This window comes from Sebastes umbrosus, chromosome 17 (genome assembly GCF_015220745.1).
Source record: "Sebastes umbrosus isolate fSebUmb1 chromosome 17, fSebUmb1.pri, whole genome shotgun sequence".
NCBI classification, from domain to species: domain Eukaryota; kingdom Metazoa; phylum Chordata; class Actinopteri; order Perciformes; family Sebastidae; genus Sebastes; species Sebastes umbrosus.
Window position 1 is genome coordinate 29,522,709 of NC_051285.1, and position 16,676 is coordinate 29,539,384.

A 16,676-nucleotide genomic window follows, 5' to 3' on the forward strand; every position below is an offset into this window, starting at 1 on the left:
GAGGGAGCTGCGAGCATTTTGTCCACGGCCCCGGGAAGCACCTTCGCCCCGAGCCTTTCTAAGCCGACCGAGAGCCGGTCGCGGCGCAGCACCGCGGGACTCCCCAGCCTGCCGTGTGTCGTTCACACCCTCCAGCTGGCTGTTAACGAGGGTCTTTTGGCACAGAGAAGTACTCGTATCGGTACTCGTATCGGCGAGTACCCAAATATATGTACTTGTACTCGGTCTGAAAAAAAGTGGTATCGGTGCATCCCTAGTTTTGTCTCCAGCTCTATAGCATTCTGGCTCACTTAAAACAGTGGGCATCAAAGTCCCCAGAAGACCAGAGATGTCAGACAGCAAGAATCTCACTTCATCCTCAGCCCATGTCAAATCACAGTACACAAAATGCTGGGTTTTACAGAGCTCTAGTGTTACGACATAATATATCAATCAAATATGGAAATGACAACCTGCTCTGGCAGCTAGAAAGTGCTTCCCAGAGATACAGTACACACACAAGTGTCTCACATTAAATGGGAAAAGTACAGACCTCAATACCCCTTGCACTACACTTGTAAACATCATGAGGTCCTTTCTGGAGGTACAATGGAACAAAAAGCAGCAGGTGGATGAACAAAAGCATCTGAAAGTTGCCTTTGCATGTATTGGGCAACATGATTCTCCATGCATTCTTCATGATGAATTATCCTTTGCGGAGCATTACACTGAAAGTCTGAAAAATAATAATTATTATTAAAGGGCCGAAACAATGTACAGCACATTATACAAACCCATTTGTAATGCAGCGAGCAGTAAACAGGGTGTTGAGGTGTCTGATGTGCAAGAAATGAGTGACATCTAACAGAGCTCGCTGCTGTGTCAGCTGCCTCCAACGTGCTCATGTGGAAAGCCATTTTAACAATAACCTCCGAGCTGTGAGCGGCAGAGGAGCAGCTAGATACTTTATTATTGCCACATAGCAGTGTTGGTGGTAATAGTTTGGTACAACATGGTTCTTGTTCTGATTGGTTGTGTCTGATAACTAACCATCACTAGACCAGAGGTCAGCAACCTTTACTATCAAAAGAGCCGGAGTCTGGAGCCACAAAACATGTGATCATTGTGATGAAGGTAACACTGTTTATAGTCTGAGTATATAGTATATAAGTCTAATGCAGTGAGGGCCAAAGAGACAATGTACTACGGAGTATTAGGACCACATTGAGGGAAAACACGTCTGAGATTTACACAATAAAGTCAGAATATTACGAGAAAAAAGAAAATAACACGTAAAATGTTCATCAATGTGACCCTAATACTCTGTCGTAACATAGACCTACAACAATGATAAATCAAAATGAAAATGTAAACAAAGAACAGTTATTCATTTCCATATTTAAAACTCCACAGGGAGCCACTGGAGAGGAGCTGAAGAGCTGCATGTTGCTGACCCCTGGTTACGTCAAGGCAGTCGACCAAGTGAACAAAAATGGAAACGGCAGAAAACTCCTGTTTGGTTTTTTTTATGAGCAGAGAAAGCAGACAAATGATTGTCATATTTTTTTTAAGTTGGCATGTTTTAGAAGTCCCACTTTGATTCCAGCAGGTTCATTGAGGTGTGTAGCTTCAAACGTTGGCATCTAGAATCCTGTTATGTCCTTCAGTTGGAATACCAATCAAGCGATGAAAAACATGTCATCTATGTAGGTAAAATGTTTCTTTGGAACACCTCGTCCATCCTCGTAATCCCAGTCATGAGCTGTTAGACGTGGGTCTGCATGCGTTTCTGCAGAGGCCTGGTGAGGTCGCAGTTCTGGGAGGAGGACTGGGAATAGTGGGAGGAGGATGAGGCCGAGGTCTTGCTGTCCTTGTCAAACTGCATGTAACCGTCCTGCTTGCTGTAGCTGCTGACGCTGCTGTCGCACTGCGTGTCGATGAAGGAGCTGGAGTCGCTGAGCGAGCTCCGCTGAAACTCCCGCTCGCACAGTTCGATGGAGCTGCTGCCCATGCCCAGTGCGAAGCGCTGGCTGTAGTCGTACAGGCGGTTGGGACCGGCACCCAGGGTGTTGTAGATGTTGGTGAAGGACATGCCGGTGGGCACCCGCTGCTTGCCGACGGTCATAGTTCCAGGAGGTGGGCTTCGGACTACGTCGGGAGTCTGGCTGGGGGCTGGGGACATGGTGGGGGTGGTGTGGTGCTCGTTGAAGGTGGCGTGGTGCTCGTTGAAGGTGGGGTGGTGCTCGTTGAAGGTGGTGTGGTGCTCGTTGAAGGTGGGGTGGTGCTCGTTAAAGGTGGTGTGGTGCTCGTTGAAGGTGTTGACACTGTAGTAGCCATTGGTGGGGTCCTAGGACGTGCAAAAGAAGTAAAAAAGATGTATTCAAAAAGTTGCAGTGAGACAATAAACTAGATATGTTGATACATTTTATTGTCTGTCAAATCATATGCAAGACTGCACAGCATAATTGAGCTGGTCTGCAGCTCTGTCTCATATTCTGGTTCCAGATGGATCTGTTCTATTGTGATGGTGTTTCGGCCCTCAGGCCTTCTTCAACATCAACATCTTGGCTGTTAGTCAGTTCCACAGCTTAAAATGAAATGCTTTGACTGGCTACTGGATATACAAAGAAGAACAACTGCGTTCCAGCTGGCATAACATCTGCACAGACGGGGGCGCTGTCATACAGCAGACAACATGCATTTCAACTTCAGTTGGACTTTTGAGTGTGTTTTGTTCCTCAAAATGAAAATGTATTGAGGGACAGCGTGGTCCTCTGCAGTGACCACTGATGGTGGAAGCATGCTTGGGCTACTGCGGACAACGTCATCACTGTCGGTTATAATGTCTTTGTGAGGATTCAGATGTGGCTGTGCTGAGCTTTAAATGACTATGAGGCAGTAGAAAGAACACGGTTGACTCAATGAGAGTAATAAGAGTCTTATCAAACCAGAACTAAATCCTGATGCTGCTGCCACAGAGCTAAGACATAAATATCTTTAATGGTTATCTCTTCCTACTCTTTTTCCCAGAAGGTTCAACAGGACCAGAGAGGGGAACCATTTCTCTTTCTCTCAGGTTATCTCTCCTGTGTGTGTCCCAACCTGCAGGCTGTGAGATTCTTTTGGACAGGCAGAAAGAAGATGTTCCACTGTTCCTCTTTTGATTGGTATTTGTAGTAACGTAAAGGAATGCTATGTTAGTTGGTCTCAACCTTTAAAGTTGGAGTATAGAAACGTGTGGCACGCTCTATCACCCCCTGTGCCTGAAGCCTCCGGTATGTGGCCTGATACACAGCCGTCTGTTATTGAACGGGACGCTAACAGTCCCTCTCTGCCTCAGTAAATACAGTAAAAGGGTAATTGACTCACTGAAGCTGAGCCATCAGATTTCCTGCAGGTGACATTTTGCCTAAATGTTGTCAGTGTTCACCCACCGTGATGTGCTGGAACTCCTTCTCTTCCTCCTCGAGCACCTCGAGCTGCTTCAGCACGGGCTCCTGCTGGAAGTCACCGCAGTCCATCTGCATCATGGTTAATCAGTTAATCAGTGTTCAGAGATAGTCGATACAGTAGACCAGTAAGCCTTAGACATAATGCCTAACAGATGATGAGAAAAAGCCTGCATCAGAGCGTCAAACTGCGTTCACTCACCATCATCTGTTTGATGCTCGTATGTTCCTCGCTCTCCCGCGCTGCGTTGTGATCTTTGTGGACGATCTCCACCCGAATGTCATTTTTAGCTGAAATCACTCCTTTGAGATGTGGAGGAGAGGAAGAGACAGAGCAGGGTCAGAACAGGGTCATTCTCTGCTTCTGTGGTCCTTACTAGAAATACCCTTTTGTACATTATCCTGTGGGAGAGGTGGGTGTCATTTCTTTTGGCTGATTTATTATCCTTATCCATCCCATTATTTATCGTACTGTTTAGTTTATATTTGTGTTCCCTACGATGTTATGTCTATTCCAACCTGTCAATATATTGATTTTAACAAATGTTAAAATGTCTTTACTATCTGACCAACACAACGCAGACGTCCACTGGTTACTCTGTACCACACCGTATCTAACCACCTAATGCACTCATGGCAGCTCCAAAAGCAGTTATCCTCACATCTCACTGTGACAGTGATAATTACAACACTCTTTGCAGCGTGCTGCAGTGGGACCTGAACTTATTACTGAGCACATGAATAAATTCCATCTTGGTAACACTATCGTGTTCCCGAACATCTGGCCATTTAAAAAGCTGGTGTTGTTATGTTGTGATTTGAGGTTCATAAACTTTGCAGTTCTGTCCGTTTGTGAATAATTCTGCTACTGTAAATGATGGACACTGAGTAATCTGTTCAGTAGTCTTCTTGTTTTTGATCTCGGAGCTCAGGTCAGAGAGTCGTCTTCTGTTCGGGAGGTTTAGGTTCTGATTAGTGGACTTTTGTTTGTTGTTGTGGGCACGGCTCAGCTCTGAAGCTTTTAATAAATAAAAATAAATACAAATTATGATATATTCTGTGTAACTGGGGAAGGGTGGGGAGTCACACTATACGTCTCATGTCTAGATTCCCCGCCTAGACCCCCAGGGGTCAGCAACCTGCGTCTCTTTAGCTCCTCCTGTAGGTCTATGGTACGACGGTATGACGGAGTATTAGGGCCACATTGAGGAAAAAAATAAATCTGAGATTACGAGATTAAAGTCATAGGTTTATGGGAAAAAAAGTCATAAAATTATGATAATAAAGTCAAAGGTTAACAAGAAAAAAAGTGGCAGTGGAAGCACACAGTCTGTGAACCATTCACACATTGTTGTTTATTAAGGCCTTACTTTCTGTTTTCACATCCCTCTGGCGCGAAAGGGACACAGGAAGAGAAGACATGACCAGATGGACATCCTCTGTAGATGGTGACAAACACAACATGTACTCTAGTCATACAATATGTAGGGTGGAGAATCCTGCCCTCCACACAGTGAAGCAGATATAAAGATCAAACTGCACAAACCCAAATCAAAGATTACAGCAACTCAACTGAAGGAATGTTTCACATCAGCTGATGCTGGCAGATACGTCTCTCTGTTACACTGTAAAAAATGATGGTTCATTATCATGAATGATCCTTTCAGGTGTGTTGGTGTAACCTTTGATTCTACAAAAACTGACCATACAAATTCAGATTAGATAATTATACATTTTCAGAAAGTGTCTGAATGTTAGTGTCGGGTGTTTCGGTGTCTTTGTCTGAACCAAAGCTTCAGTTCAGTGGGATCTTACTTCTCTGGAATCTGGTGCAGCAGAAAGCGCCCAGCGTCCCCAGGAGGATGGAGATGGCTAGGAAGGCTCCCACCGCCACGCCGATGGTGACGGCCAGTCGCAGAGTCTCTGAACAAACACAGCAGGACATTTCAGAAGGACAGAAACACACACACGCACACCAGTATGTAATTAGTTTTCTTGTTTATGAGGCCAGTGTTTCCTCTCTCACAGGCCTCTGCCAGGCTTTCTGTGGATATCATGACAGGAGCTCTGGAAGCTCTCCAGCACCAGATAGTGAGTCCTCGGGTGAGCGGGTTTGACGGGCCGGCCAGCAGACATAACTCAAGTGTGGAGCATTTAATACAAAAGTTCTACAGTTTAACATTTAAAACTTATCGTTGGGAGGAGGCTAAATAACACTCCAAAGTTGGTTGAATTCAGATGTCTGATATCCGTCTGATATGTCGTCGTCCTCACCTTGTTCTTTGAGTCGTATGATCTCGGTGTCGGAGCCGAAGCTGTTCCAAGCCGTGCAGTTGTAGATAGTCTGGAAATCACCGGGGACGATGTTACTCATGGTCAGTGTAGAGATCACACCCTCCTCTGTACGGACCGTCTCCACGGTGTAGCGTCCAGACGTCCCCGACTCTAACACCGTCTCCTTCCAGGACCAGGCCTGAGGGACAACATACACATGTTATTGGGAGCACACCTATCACCTATATTATCTGTAAAGTGTCCTTGGGTGACTAGAAAGATGTGTTATTATTATTACTAAGAGGGGAATTCAGCTGGTTGCAATCTGCAACCACACCTCTTAGATGCCACCACATCCTACACACTGTTCCTTTTAAATACTAAACGTATATCAAAAACATGGTAAAATGTGTTATACATCAGTGATATGAATCAATAAATGGAAGGAGGACTGAGATGACTCACGATCCGGTCGGGAGGAGGGGTGCTGCGGATGAAGCACTTGATCTGACCCTTCTCTCCGTAGAGCGCCTGCTGGGTCTGGGTGCTGGAGATGGTGGGAGGACCTGTAGAGGAACAGACGAGGCATGAACACTCAATCATCACAGAATATAAACTGGAGGGCAGAGCCATGCTCACGTCCCGTTAACAGTAAAACCTTTGAAACATTATTTATTTACTGGTTTTAATTGGTTTTGAGATGTAGTGCAGGTTGAATCAGTTTGAACCTTAAGTCATTTTACCTTTCTTCTTTAAAATTCTCACATAGTTTTCTCATATTTGACTGATATGGATTTTTAGAAAAGTAAATCAGCAGTATAGATCATACTAATATGAAACTGATGCACTGGATGTTATATAGACATCATTATATAAATAACAAATAGCTGCATACACGAGTGCTTTCCTCAAATACTAGACTAATCCGGTGGTTCCCAACCTGAGGTCCAGGTCCCCCTTAGGGGGGCGCTAAAGATCACAACAGGATTTGTCTGCTCTGAGGTTGTCAAAATTAGATTTGCACATGAATAACTAAAATTATAATAACACACTGAATGGATAATTTATACAAAAGTATAAGATAAAACATGATCTGTTCCAGTTTTCTGTTATTAGAACTTCTTCCTCTGTCTTACTTTTAGACCGGATCAAGTGCTGTGTGGACAAAGTGCACGACAGGTCATCGTACGTACCGTTCACAGTGAGCGACACCTCCCTCTCCCCGGCACCCACTCGGGGGACTACGGCCCGACACACATACTTCCCAGCATTCTCCTGCTTTACTGCTTTCATTGTCAGAGTGTTCTTGTTGCTGAGGACCTGCGTTGTGAGGGAAACCGTTTCAAAGGTTGGAGGAGACACTAGTTAATTCTGTCTAGTTAATTGACACTAAAGGATTTAAAAGCATTTCACAAGCTAAACCGTTTAAAGTTTAAATGATCTCTGCTGAAAGGATACGGAAGCGGAGGTGGGAGGGGATCGGAGAACACTGATGGAAACTCATGCAACTCATTTAGCTGACCTAATGTTTATCTAAATACATTTCTATAGTATTTTTAAAGTAACAGTACTTTTACTTGAGTATAATCTTCTAGCACTCTTCCCACCCCTGGGCCCAGGTTTAGGAGAAGCTTGTGCAAAATCTCCATGATCCTCTGGGACTCCCATGAATATCCACACACTCCTGCAGCTCCAGATCACTGTTCTGATGCCCCTATATTAAAAAGTCACAATGCATTTTTTTGGTGAATAATATTACATACCACTCCTGAGCCACGTTTCATCCATACGATGGTTAGAGAGGGGTTTCCTGTCCAAGCACAGTTAAAAACAGCGTCAGATCCCAGGTCCACCTGCAGAGACTGAGGCTCTGCCGCCATCCTCGGCCCGACTGGAAGACAGACATGTTGCAGAAATGATCTGTACTTTGGAAGTATCCGTACGTAACATTTAGGAAGACAACACAATGTCCTGCACGTTGGGGTTACTGGTGGGATGGCGGTTGACGCGGCCACGGATGTCTGTGACCGTTGGACGCTGCACAGAGTGAGATGATGTATTGCACATTTTTGTATCACATCCTTTGTCCTGTTTTAGGGATGCACCGATACCATTTTTTTTCAGACCGAGTACAAGTACAAGTACTTACATTTGGGTACTCGCCAATACCGAGTTCCAATACGAGTACTTCTCTATGCCAAAAAAAAAAAAGCTCTAGGTCGGCTTGGAAAGACCCACGTAAAAGGTGGCAGGGGTCTGCGGCGATGTCTGCAACCCACCCGACCCGTCTTGAAACACGAACCAAGGAGTCTAACGAACGCACGAGTCAGAGGGTACAAGCAAAACCCGGTGGCGCAATGAAAGTGAGGGCCCGTCTCGCCCGCATCGTCGGGGAGGTGGAGCTTGAGCGTGTGCGATAGGACCCGAAAGATGGTGACGAGAGGTTAACGTCACGCTGCCGTAAAGTGATATCAGAGCCGTTGTATCGGTGCCGTTTTGCGAGTACGAGTACATGAGCACAGTATCGGACCCGATACCGCAGGTTAAAACATGCAGGGTCAACAGTACAATGACATGTATGAGATGAGAGAACAGTTCAGCTCAGCACAAAGAAATATACTATATATACATATGAATATGAGGATTGTGTGTGAAAGTAAGTGACTGTATATCCAACAGTATTGCCACATCAGTGTTTTGTGTGTTTATTCAGAATATTGTTACATAACATGCATCATATCTCAGCTCGTCTGACAAACACTCACAGTAGACGTCGACGTTCCTGCTGATGTTGGTGTTCCCCAGAGCGTTGGTGACCTCACAGGAAACGGGCTCAGTGAAGAAAGAGTGATCCACAAGAATCTCATAGGTGTCACCGAGCACGTCTAAAATCACATTGCCTCCTTTGGCCCATCTGAAACCACCAGAAACAGAGTACAGAACAACATGTGTGAGGAAACTAAACGGCCTGTTCCTCTTAGCGAGGACTTCTCTTTAAACACACGATGTGGAGATTCAGTGTTGTTGAAGTCAGATGACGAAGACTCAAATGACTTTACAGTAATAATAATACAAATGTTGGGTTCAATTCAAACCAATGAAAAAGTCTCACAGAGCTGCTTTACACCAACAGCACTACTGCACGAACTACACGACTACTGTAACTAAACACTGCACTAAATGTAAGTTCAACTATCATGCATGCACACTCAAGAATAAAGCATTTATTACAAGTTTTAGGCAACAGCACGCAGGAAAGAGAAGCTGAAAGCTAACGGTGGCAGTCAGTCCTATCTATCTCTACTGAGTGGGATGAAGTGATTTCTTCTTTCTCCCACCGCTGCCACTGCGATCGGTTCTCATCTCCGTAGCCGAACTGTCTTCGTCCTCAGTCCAAAAGTCAAAATGTATTGGAAAGAAGATAAAATTCAAAGCATGTTTTTACCTAATTCCTTTTAGTATAGTTTATATCGACAGACTTTCCATTCAACATGTTCAGTTCACTGTTAGTCGTCTACATGCCAAAGTAAAAGCTGAATATTTGAAGGGTAAAATGCGCTGTAGCGGTGAGATCAGGATTTCTTTCTTCCAGAGTTGAACTGAGTGAAATCTCGACAAGACCCCGGGGTCAGGAGAAGACCCTGCAGGACTCGAGGAGGGCACTAATGGAAGGGTTAGTTATACAAAGAGGCCGATTCACGACGTGACGGGCTTCGTTAATAACCTAATAACTGCTGAAACTTCCACATGCATCCAGGATGTGGCCTGCAGAGTCACAGCGCCGTGAACCTCCAGAACAAAAGACTGCCTTTTCAATGTGGAATGGGAACATGTGAACGTCGAACCGGCTAATTGATCATAACGTGCAATAACACAAAGCGTAGGTTGGAAGGCCGTGTCTCACATAACCTCAGAGTGCATGTGTGGGTGTTTACTCGTCCGTCCTACTCTTTGGTATTCCTCTGGGGGGGATGGTGAGAAGGACTCATGCTGTGAAGAGCACTGGTAACTATTTACTTTCTGTGCATATGCAGTACACATATACATAAGCATTCATTGATTATATGTGAATAGCAACTCCCTTTGTTGGTTCCCTTCCTCCAGCTTCAGCTCTAACTAGCTGCTTCCTTCCATCCTTCTCACTGCTTCTGCAGAAGAGATTTTGTTTTCCTTCCTTATTCTCTCAACATGTTCTGCTCTGACATAATTAGAGCATCCTCTGTAGGAAGCAGGATGGTCGCCTCCGCAGCATTTCAAAACTTCACTACATCCTCGTCCATCACCATCTTTTCCACTTCGTCTGCACCGTTGTGTTTCCTTGCACACAGCTATCACATGCCCACATTTCTGACAATTAGAGCACCTTAATGGAGGCCTCTCGTATGATTTCACCGAGGAGCTCGTGAATCCCAGCGTTACCTTCCTCGGTATGTCATCATCTTTAAATGTGAGGAGCTCCTCTGCCATTTTCACCTCTCAGATTAGTCAGCAGTTCTCGCTTGGACACATCCAATGATAGATTATATATGACTCCTTTAGTTTCTTTGTTAGAACATGAACGTTGCTTTACTACTTCAACTCCTTTACCTAGCACAGAGGTACCATGCACCACGTCACCTATCTTTTATTTTAGTTCTTTCGTTAGTTTCAATGGACTGACAGAAGAAAAACCAGCTTAGTTTTAATCAATGCTTTAAAGCTCTCTTCATCATTTTGCTTTGGCCTCGTTGCTTTTGTCTGAAGGTTATCCATATCACTACCTTGGGAGTTATCTCCCCCCCTCGGTCACAACTATTCCTGTTAACAACACACAGAACATCCCAGTGAATGTGGTGAAGCTCACCTGTAGTAGATGACAGGTGGGTTGGCTTTGGCAGCGCAGCGGAATTTAACCAGACTTCCCTCCAGAACCGGCTGTGGATCCACGGTGAGGTTAACAATCGGCAGGTCTGAGGGGAGATTATGAGAGGGTGAAGGTCAAAGCAGGAAACGGGGGGCTTGGTCATCATTCTGACATATTCTTGGATGTATAAGCAACTTTACATTATACAATCACAGGTCGAACACGCCACTTAAGTTTCATTTTCACACTCCAAACTAATCATTTTAACCCAAACCACTATGTTTTTACCTAAACCTAGTTAAGTGGTTGTGTTGCCTAAACCTCAGCAAATGTTTTAATTTGAATTAACAACGTTAACCACGTGTCTACTGCGACTGTAGTGGAGCGTTGTAGTTTGATGCGTTGGCTACACGTTGCGTGAGAAAGTGACGCCGAGGTGCGTGACAAACCGTCGTTATACGACGAGTTGGGATGAGAACGAGTTGAAGCGTTGCGTTCCAACCCGAACAAACTAAAAATCATTTAGCCGACACTGAACAAAGATTATGAAAAATAAAATGCACAATAGAAATGTTATCAAAACAAATTTTAATGTCGAAACTATCCTAAAATATTGCATTTTCCCATTTTCACGGAAAGATACTTGGTAATCATGTGACGTGGATACAGGACAATAGAAAAGAACAGGCAAAAATTATTGAAGATGCAATCTACACCAACCACTACGTGCAAAGCACCAGTGTACAAAATGTTTCTGAAGTTGGCCGAGAGGCAGGAGAAATCACGTCAGTGACGGGGCATGGATGTGAACCGTCCCTTCGATCTTACTGGTGATTCTGGAGCAACGTCTTCGCTTCTGGCACCGCAAAATGACCTAGTCCAGAGACAAACACCCCTGTACCAGCAAAGAACAACGATCACATGATCGAACACGACTTCAACAACTGCACAATTAACGGCGACATCCGGGGAAATGTTAATAATCAACCCCAATCTGTGTGTTGCTTGGCAACCGTTCTGCTCATTGTTGCTGAAGATCTACAGGAAGAAGGATTTATTTGTTATCAGCAAATTATTTTGTTGCTGTGTGTTTATTTTATGAAACCTTGCCAGGTATATGTAGTAACTTTTTTATAAAAGCAATTAGCTACTTATTGTCGCCCCATAGCTGTTCTAAAAACTCTTAATCACAGCCTCAAGTGGCTTATTGATTCAGTAAACAACCTGGGAGAGTCAAGGCTGTATGAAGAAGAATGAAAGTTGCAGTACACTGTCGGCATTTCATTTAAGAATAAGGTCCAACGCTCCGGTTCATAGTCAGACAACGCTCCAAATACAATACTTTGTTGAAAAACTGAAGCAGTCCATGGACTTCTATATACCAGGGGTCAGCAACCTTCACTATCAAAAGAAGCATTTTCATCTGTCTGGAGCCGCAAAACATGTGATCATTGTGATGAAGGTAACACAGTTTATAGTCTAAGTATATAGTATATCAGTCTAATGCAGTGAGGGCCAAAGAGACAATGTACTACGGAGTATTAGGGCCACATTGAGGGAAAAAACATCTGAGATTTACAGAATAAAGTCATAACTTAACGAGAAAAAAAGTCGTAACATTACGAGAATAAAGTAATATCTTTATGAGAAAAAGAAAATAACACGTAAAATTACTACTTTATAATATTATGACTTTATTCTTGAAATCTCAGATTTATTCTGTTTCCGCAATGTGGCCCTAATACTCCGTCATACCGTCGTACCGTAGACCTACAACAATGATAAATAAAAATGAAAATGTAAAGAAAAAAACAGTTATTCATTTCCATTTTTTATAAATCCACAGGGAGCCACTGGAGAGGAGCTGAAGAGACGCAGGTTGCTGACCTCTAACCCCTGATATATACAGTGAACTGCCTGAATTGACTTTATATTTAAAATCTGAAAAAAGAAGAAACTGCTTCAGTGTAATACTGCACAGCACCTCTTATGCATCAAGAATGATTTTCATATAAAGTTCTTCTCGATGTTATATTTAATCTGTGCTTAACGACGTCTTCAGTGATCGACTTCTTTTAGACTCGAGACACATCTGTGGTTAGTTTAGAGACCTTCTTCTAGTGCCGTGTGTGATTAACGTTGGACTAACGTGGAGAACGGTGTGATAAACCACACCCTGTTCTACATGTGTGGCTCAACTTTAGCGATTACACCAGAGAGAGTGTGTGTGTGTTGGCATCTTTAGTGCGTGTGCTCTGTTGGTGTCCGTGGGGACGTTTGTGGACACACCGCTTCTGCATTTGGCTATTAATCATCAAAAGAAAAAAATGCATTATTTAGCTCACACTCCTCCTCTTTGTGCAATTACCTTCCAAGCTTCTCCCTTTTTTACAATTACCCAGGGACAGAGTCTGCCTCGTGGCTCCTCTGTGCCCTTCTACTCCCTCCGACTCCGGCTCTCTGCAGAGGAGCCACACAATATTAAAAAGGCCTTCTGCAAAATACCAAAACTTTTTTAATTGCCAGACCTGATTCTCACCATGTGACTCTGGGTTAAGGATTCATTGTGATGCAGTTCAGATTTCATTTGCATAACACAGATGTGCCATGCATATGTATTAGCTCTGCTTTTCTGTGGATAGAACTGCATATAGAGCTGTGCTACTGTATTTAAATTAAAGGAAATTGTTGCCTTACCCAGGACAGAGATTAGAAGATTGATTATATCTGTGTGTTCAGAAGAGAGATGGTTCACAGCGTTTCAAAAAGACTGGAATTAGTGGAATCTGCTCGCCTCCACCAAAAGAGAAAATACGCACTCTCTGGCTACTTGTCCACACCAGGCGGCTGCGTTACGGCTGCGTTGCGGCTGCGTTGCGGCTGCGTTGCGGCTGCGTTACGGTTACGTTACGGCTGCGTTACGGCTGTGTTACGGCTGCGTTACGGCTACGTTACGGCTGTGTTCCGGCTGCGTTACGGCTGCGTTGCGGCTGCGTTACGGCTGCGTTACGGCGTGTCCAGACCGCCCACAAGGGGGCTGCATTACCTGTTAGTTATTTATTTTAATTATCTGTGCCACTCTACCTGAGCTTTCCTACACTTCCCTGCAGATTTCACTTTATTCCAGGATCAGACTACTAGATATGTTTGACGGTTACGATGGTCACTCTGTCAGATTAGACGATTGAGAGTCATAAATTCTTGTCGTGACTTGGCCGCGACACATGATAGACTACACGTCGGTCCCCTGTTCCGACAACACACACTCTCCCGGCACCGCCGTATCTAATATATACGGATGTACCGGGGCTCAGGCCCCCCCGGGGCCAACCGTGTAAAGGGGCCCACGAGGCTCCTGGGGAAAACAATCAAAATATATTTCACAAGGAGAAGAGAAAGCGGGCGCTCAACAGGATGCTCCATGCACAAAGACGCAACGGCGGTGGTGTTTTTTACTCCGACACAACCTAGATTGGCGTCTCAGATGCAACGTCGGTTGTCGTGTACTACGACACACTACACGAGACAAAACGATCGATTGTCTCACACGACACTCATTTATCACTCCCGATCCGAGTCGTCACCCTGCGGCGGCCGTGTCGGGGTGTAATCGGGCTGATATCGTGGAGTCTGAACCGGCGTTACACTGCCACTGATTTTCTGTTCCTTGTCTTTTTTAAAACACCATTTCTGAGAGCAGCCACATCAACCTCTTGTCATCATGAAGTACAGCACAGTAAACGATCAGTCTGCAGACTGTTTTAAGTCCCGTCCGATGTCATGAAGTGAGTTGAGCTACAAGAGCTTATTTTATTTGAAGTTCGGGTGATTTCTACTCACGCTGAATGTCGATTGTGACGGAAGCATCTTTGCCGTTGGGGGCTGCTTTGTTTGAAGCTCGACAGGTGATCAGCTGACCCGACTCGATGTTGGAGGGCGACAGGTGGAGTGTGCTGACCGTGCTCTCCCTCTTACCGTCCCGCAACAAGGTCTGGAGAAGTGAGGACAAAGGAGAGATCATGTATTATCCATGCCGGAGCATCATTTCATCAACACATTCAACTTTAGTAACGGTCTCTTTGACCTTCAGTTAACGGAGCATGAAGAATCTTAACTTCACTTCTTTATTTAGGGACCAGTGACATTGTGTCTCTCAAGGAATAACTAACTTTCAGAGCGGTTGTTGAAGCACATTTTAAATGACTGGATAAATGATCCCACATTGATACCTGAGAGCTGTCCAGGTGTTTGGCCAATGATTCATTTGAACATGTGTATTTCCCTTCCAGGTTCTCCTCTCAGGCTGACCGTGTAATAGTCACAAACAAACCGACTCTTTAGCCGTTAAATCCACTTCAAAGCTGATAAAAGGCTGTCAGAAGCTGAAGCAGAAACCACACCAAGCCGTCGGCTGTGATGCATTTAAACATTTAAACAATCTAACGCAGCCGTCGACAATTCCACGTTCAAATAAAATGAGTAAATCTGTTCTGGAAAAAAAAAAGGACCCACAAATTACTTTCAAGTGTCATTATTCATCTTTTAAAATGTTTATTCTGTAGAGAATAAGTGTGGCCATTAGTCTCCACCTAAAATCATTTCACAATAAAAACACCCCAGACTTAGTCTGTACCTCAAAGTCTCTTTGATTAAGCTATCTCTGATATGTATGAATATAATATGTTGTGTCATTTACCAGAGCTCACATGATTTACAACTACATAATTAGTACCCAATAGCCAGCCTTTAGTCATCATGTGTCTACAGATGTAGGTTACACTTTTAATTGATAAAATATAACACTGTATTGATAGACAGAAAAGCTTATTGGTTTTAGGGAAGGATAGGCAGCGTTTTAATCCATAACAATAAGACCCACAGGCTGTAAATGAGGATGGAGAGAAAGCCCAGACTCATAACTTCACCCAGTCACCAAGAGGACATGAATGAGTCACACAATGACTTCAACTTTTCATCGTTCTAACTTCCAAGTCACTCGGCTGATCTGAGGTCACGCACAACTTTTCCAGCACATCACCTGTTTATCACTCTCTCTAGAGTATACCAGCTAATCTTCACAGAACACCCAGTGGCGAGGGGCTGGACGCTTTCAGTCAAAGGATCTAATACAGCACCCAAACCCTCAGCAGTGAGGGCCGGTCTCATAACGTACCTTCGAGTACATGGCTCCACTCAGCACCAGACCGTTGCGGATCCAGATGATGGACGCAGCAGGTTTGGCGACGTCTGCGTGGCACGTGAGGTTGAGGGGTTCACCGGCCCGTAAACTCACCACCGGGGCTCCCACTATCACCGGGTCATCGGGAGGAACTGTGGAGGGACAGTTAGATGTTACATCCTGGTGCGGTACACGTTGGAAAACTAATACCAAGACATTCACATGCCAACAGGTGCACACTAGAGGTGCACAAGGTGCAAAAGAACATAAAAAAGAGATTTACCCACTCAAATATAACATTTCTTATGACCTCATACTAATTGAATGTCTAATTAACAAAAGGTTTGGCAAGACTCAAACAAATACCTGCCAAGGACGTACAGCTCTTTAGAACATAATAATGATGGTAACCATGATTTATCTTGTCTTGCTTTAGATGTGTTAATATAACGGATATAAAAATGTGCAGTGAATGTGGAAAAAAGGAAAATAACGTGTTGAGAAGATGCGTTGGAAATACCATTTTATGACACTTTCTCATTCATTACACTTTGGATTTGAAGCCAGCAACATTGTGTTGCTTAATTCCTTGTTTATATCCATAATTCATTTATCCCTGATTCCCTCACATGAAAAACATTGAGGAATCCTGACCTGCTCTGTCCAGTAGATTTATTTCAGATACACTGAATCGTATCGTATCGCTCTCGATGAACCAAATATCATCCTGAATCGTATCGGAACCATGGAAAGTGATTCGTATACATGGTACGTTACTATGCAGAATGTTTAAAGGTGCTGTGCATGTACTTTCCCAAATGTGTACTTTCTTAATTAGACAACACATATTTGTTATTGCGGTTCATAAAAGGGAGAATGTTAATATCTTCTGTGGTGTTTGCTGTTAAAGGAACAGAGTGTATTTTTTTCTGTTGTGCATTGCTTTGTGAAA

General features: G+C 44.0%; 1 protein-coding gene across 1 annotated transcript in view; it reads right to left on the minus strand.

Moving 5' to 3' along the window:
* Positions 1-1,339: 1,339 nt before the first annotated feature.
* The window catches only part of LOC119476126 (kin of IRRE-like protein 3), an 88,572-nt gene continuing 73,235 nt past the window's right edge, over positions 1,340-16,676 (minus strand). The window contains exons 4-16 of the mRNA XM_037749362.1: positions 15,719-15,876; positions 14,386-14,536; positions 10,546-10,651; positions 8,468-8,616; positions 7,466-7,593; positions 6,896-7,022; positions 6,168-6,268; positions 5,703-5,901; positions 5,244-5,351; positions 4,799-4,867; positions 3,631-3,731; positions 3,414-3,500; positions 1,340-2,326 (exon numbers count right to left, since the gene is read on the minus strand). Of these exons, the coding sequence (XP_037605290.1) occupies positions 1,745-2,326; positions 3,414-3,500; positions 3,631-3,731; positions 4,799-4,867; positions 5,244-5,351; positions 5,703-5,901; positions 6,168-6,268; positions 6,896-7,022; positions 7,466-7,593; positions 8,468-8,616; positions 10,546-10,651; positions 14,386-14,536; positions 15,719-15,876 (2,066 nt within the window). The 3' untranslated portion in view covers positions 1,340-1,744. The remainder of the gene's footprint in view (positions 2,327-3,413; positions 3,501-3,630; positions 3,732-4,798; positions 4,868-5,243; positions 5,352-5,702; positions 5,902-6,167; positions 6,269-6,895; positions 7,023-7,465; positions 7,594-8,467; positions 8,617-10,545; positions 10,652-14,385; positions 14,537-15,718; positions 15,877-16,676) is intronic.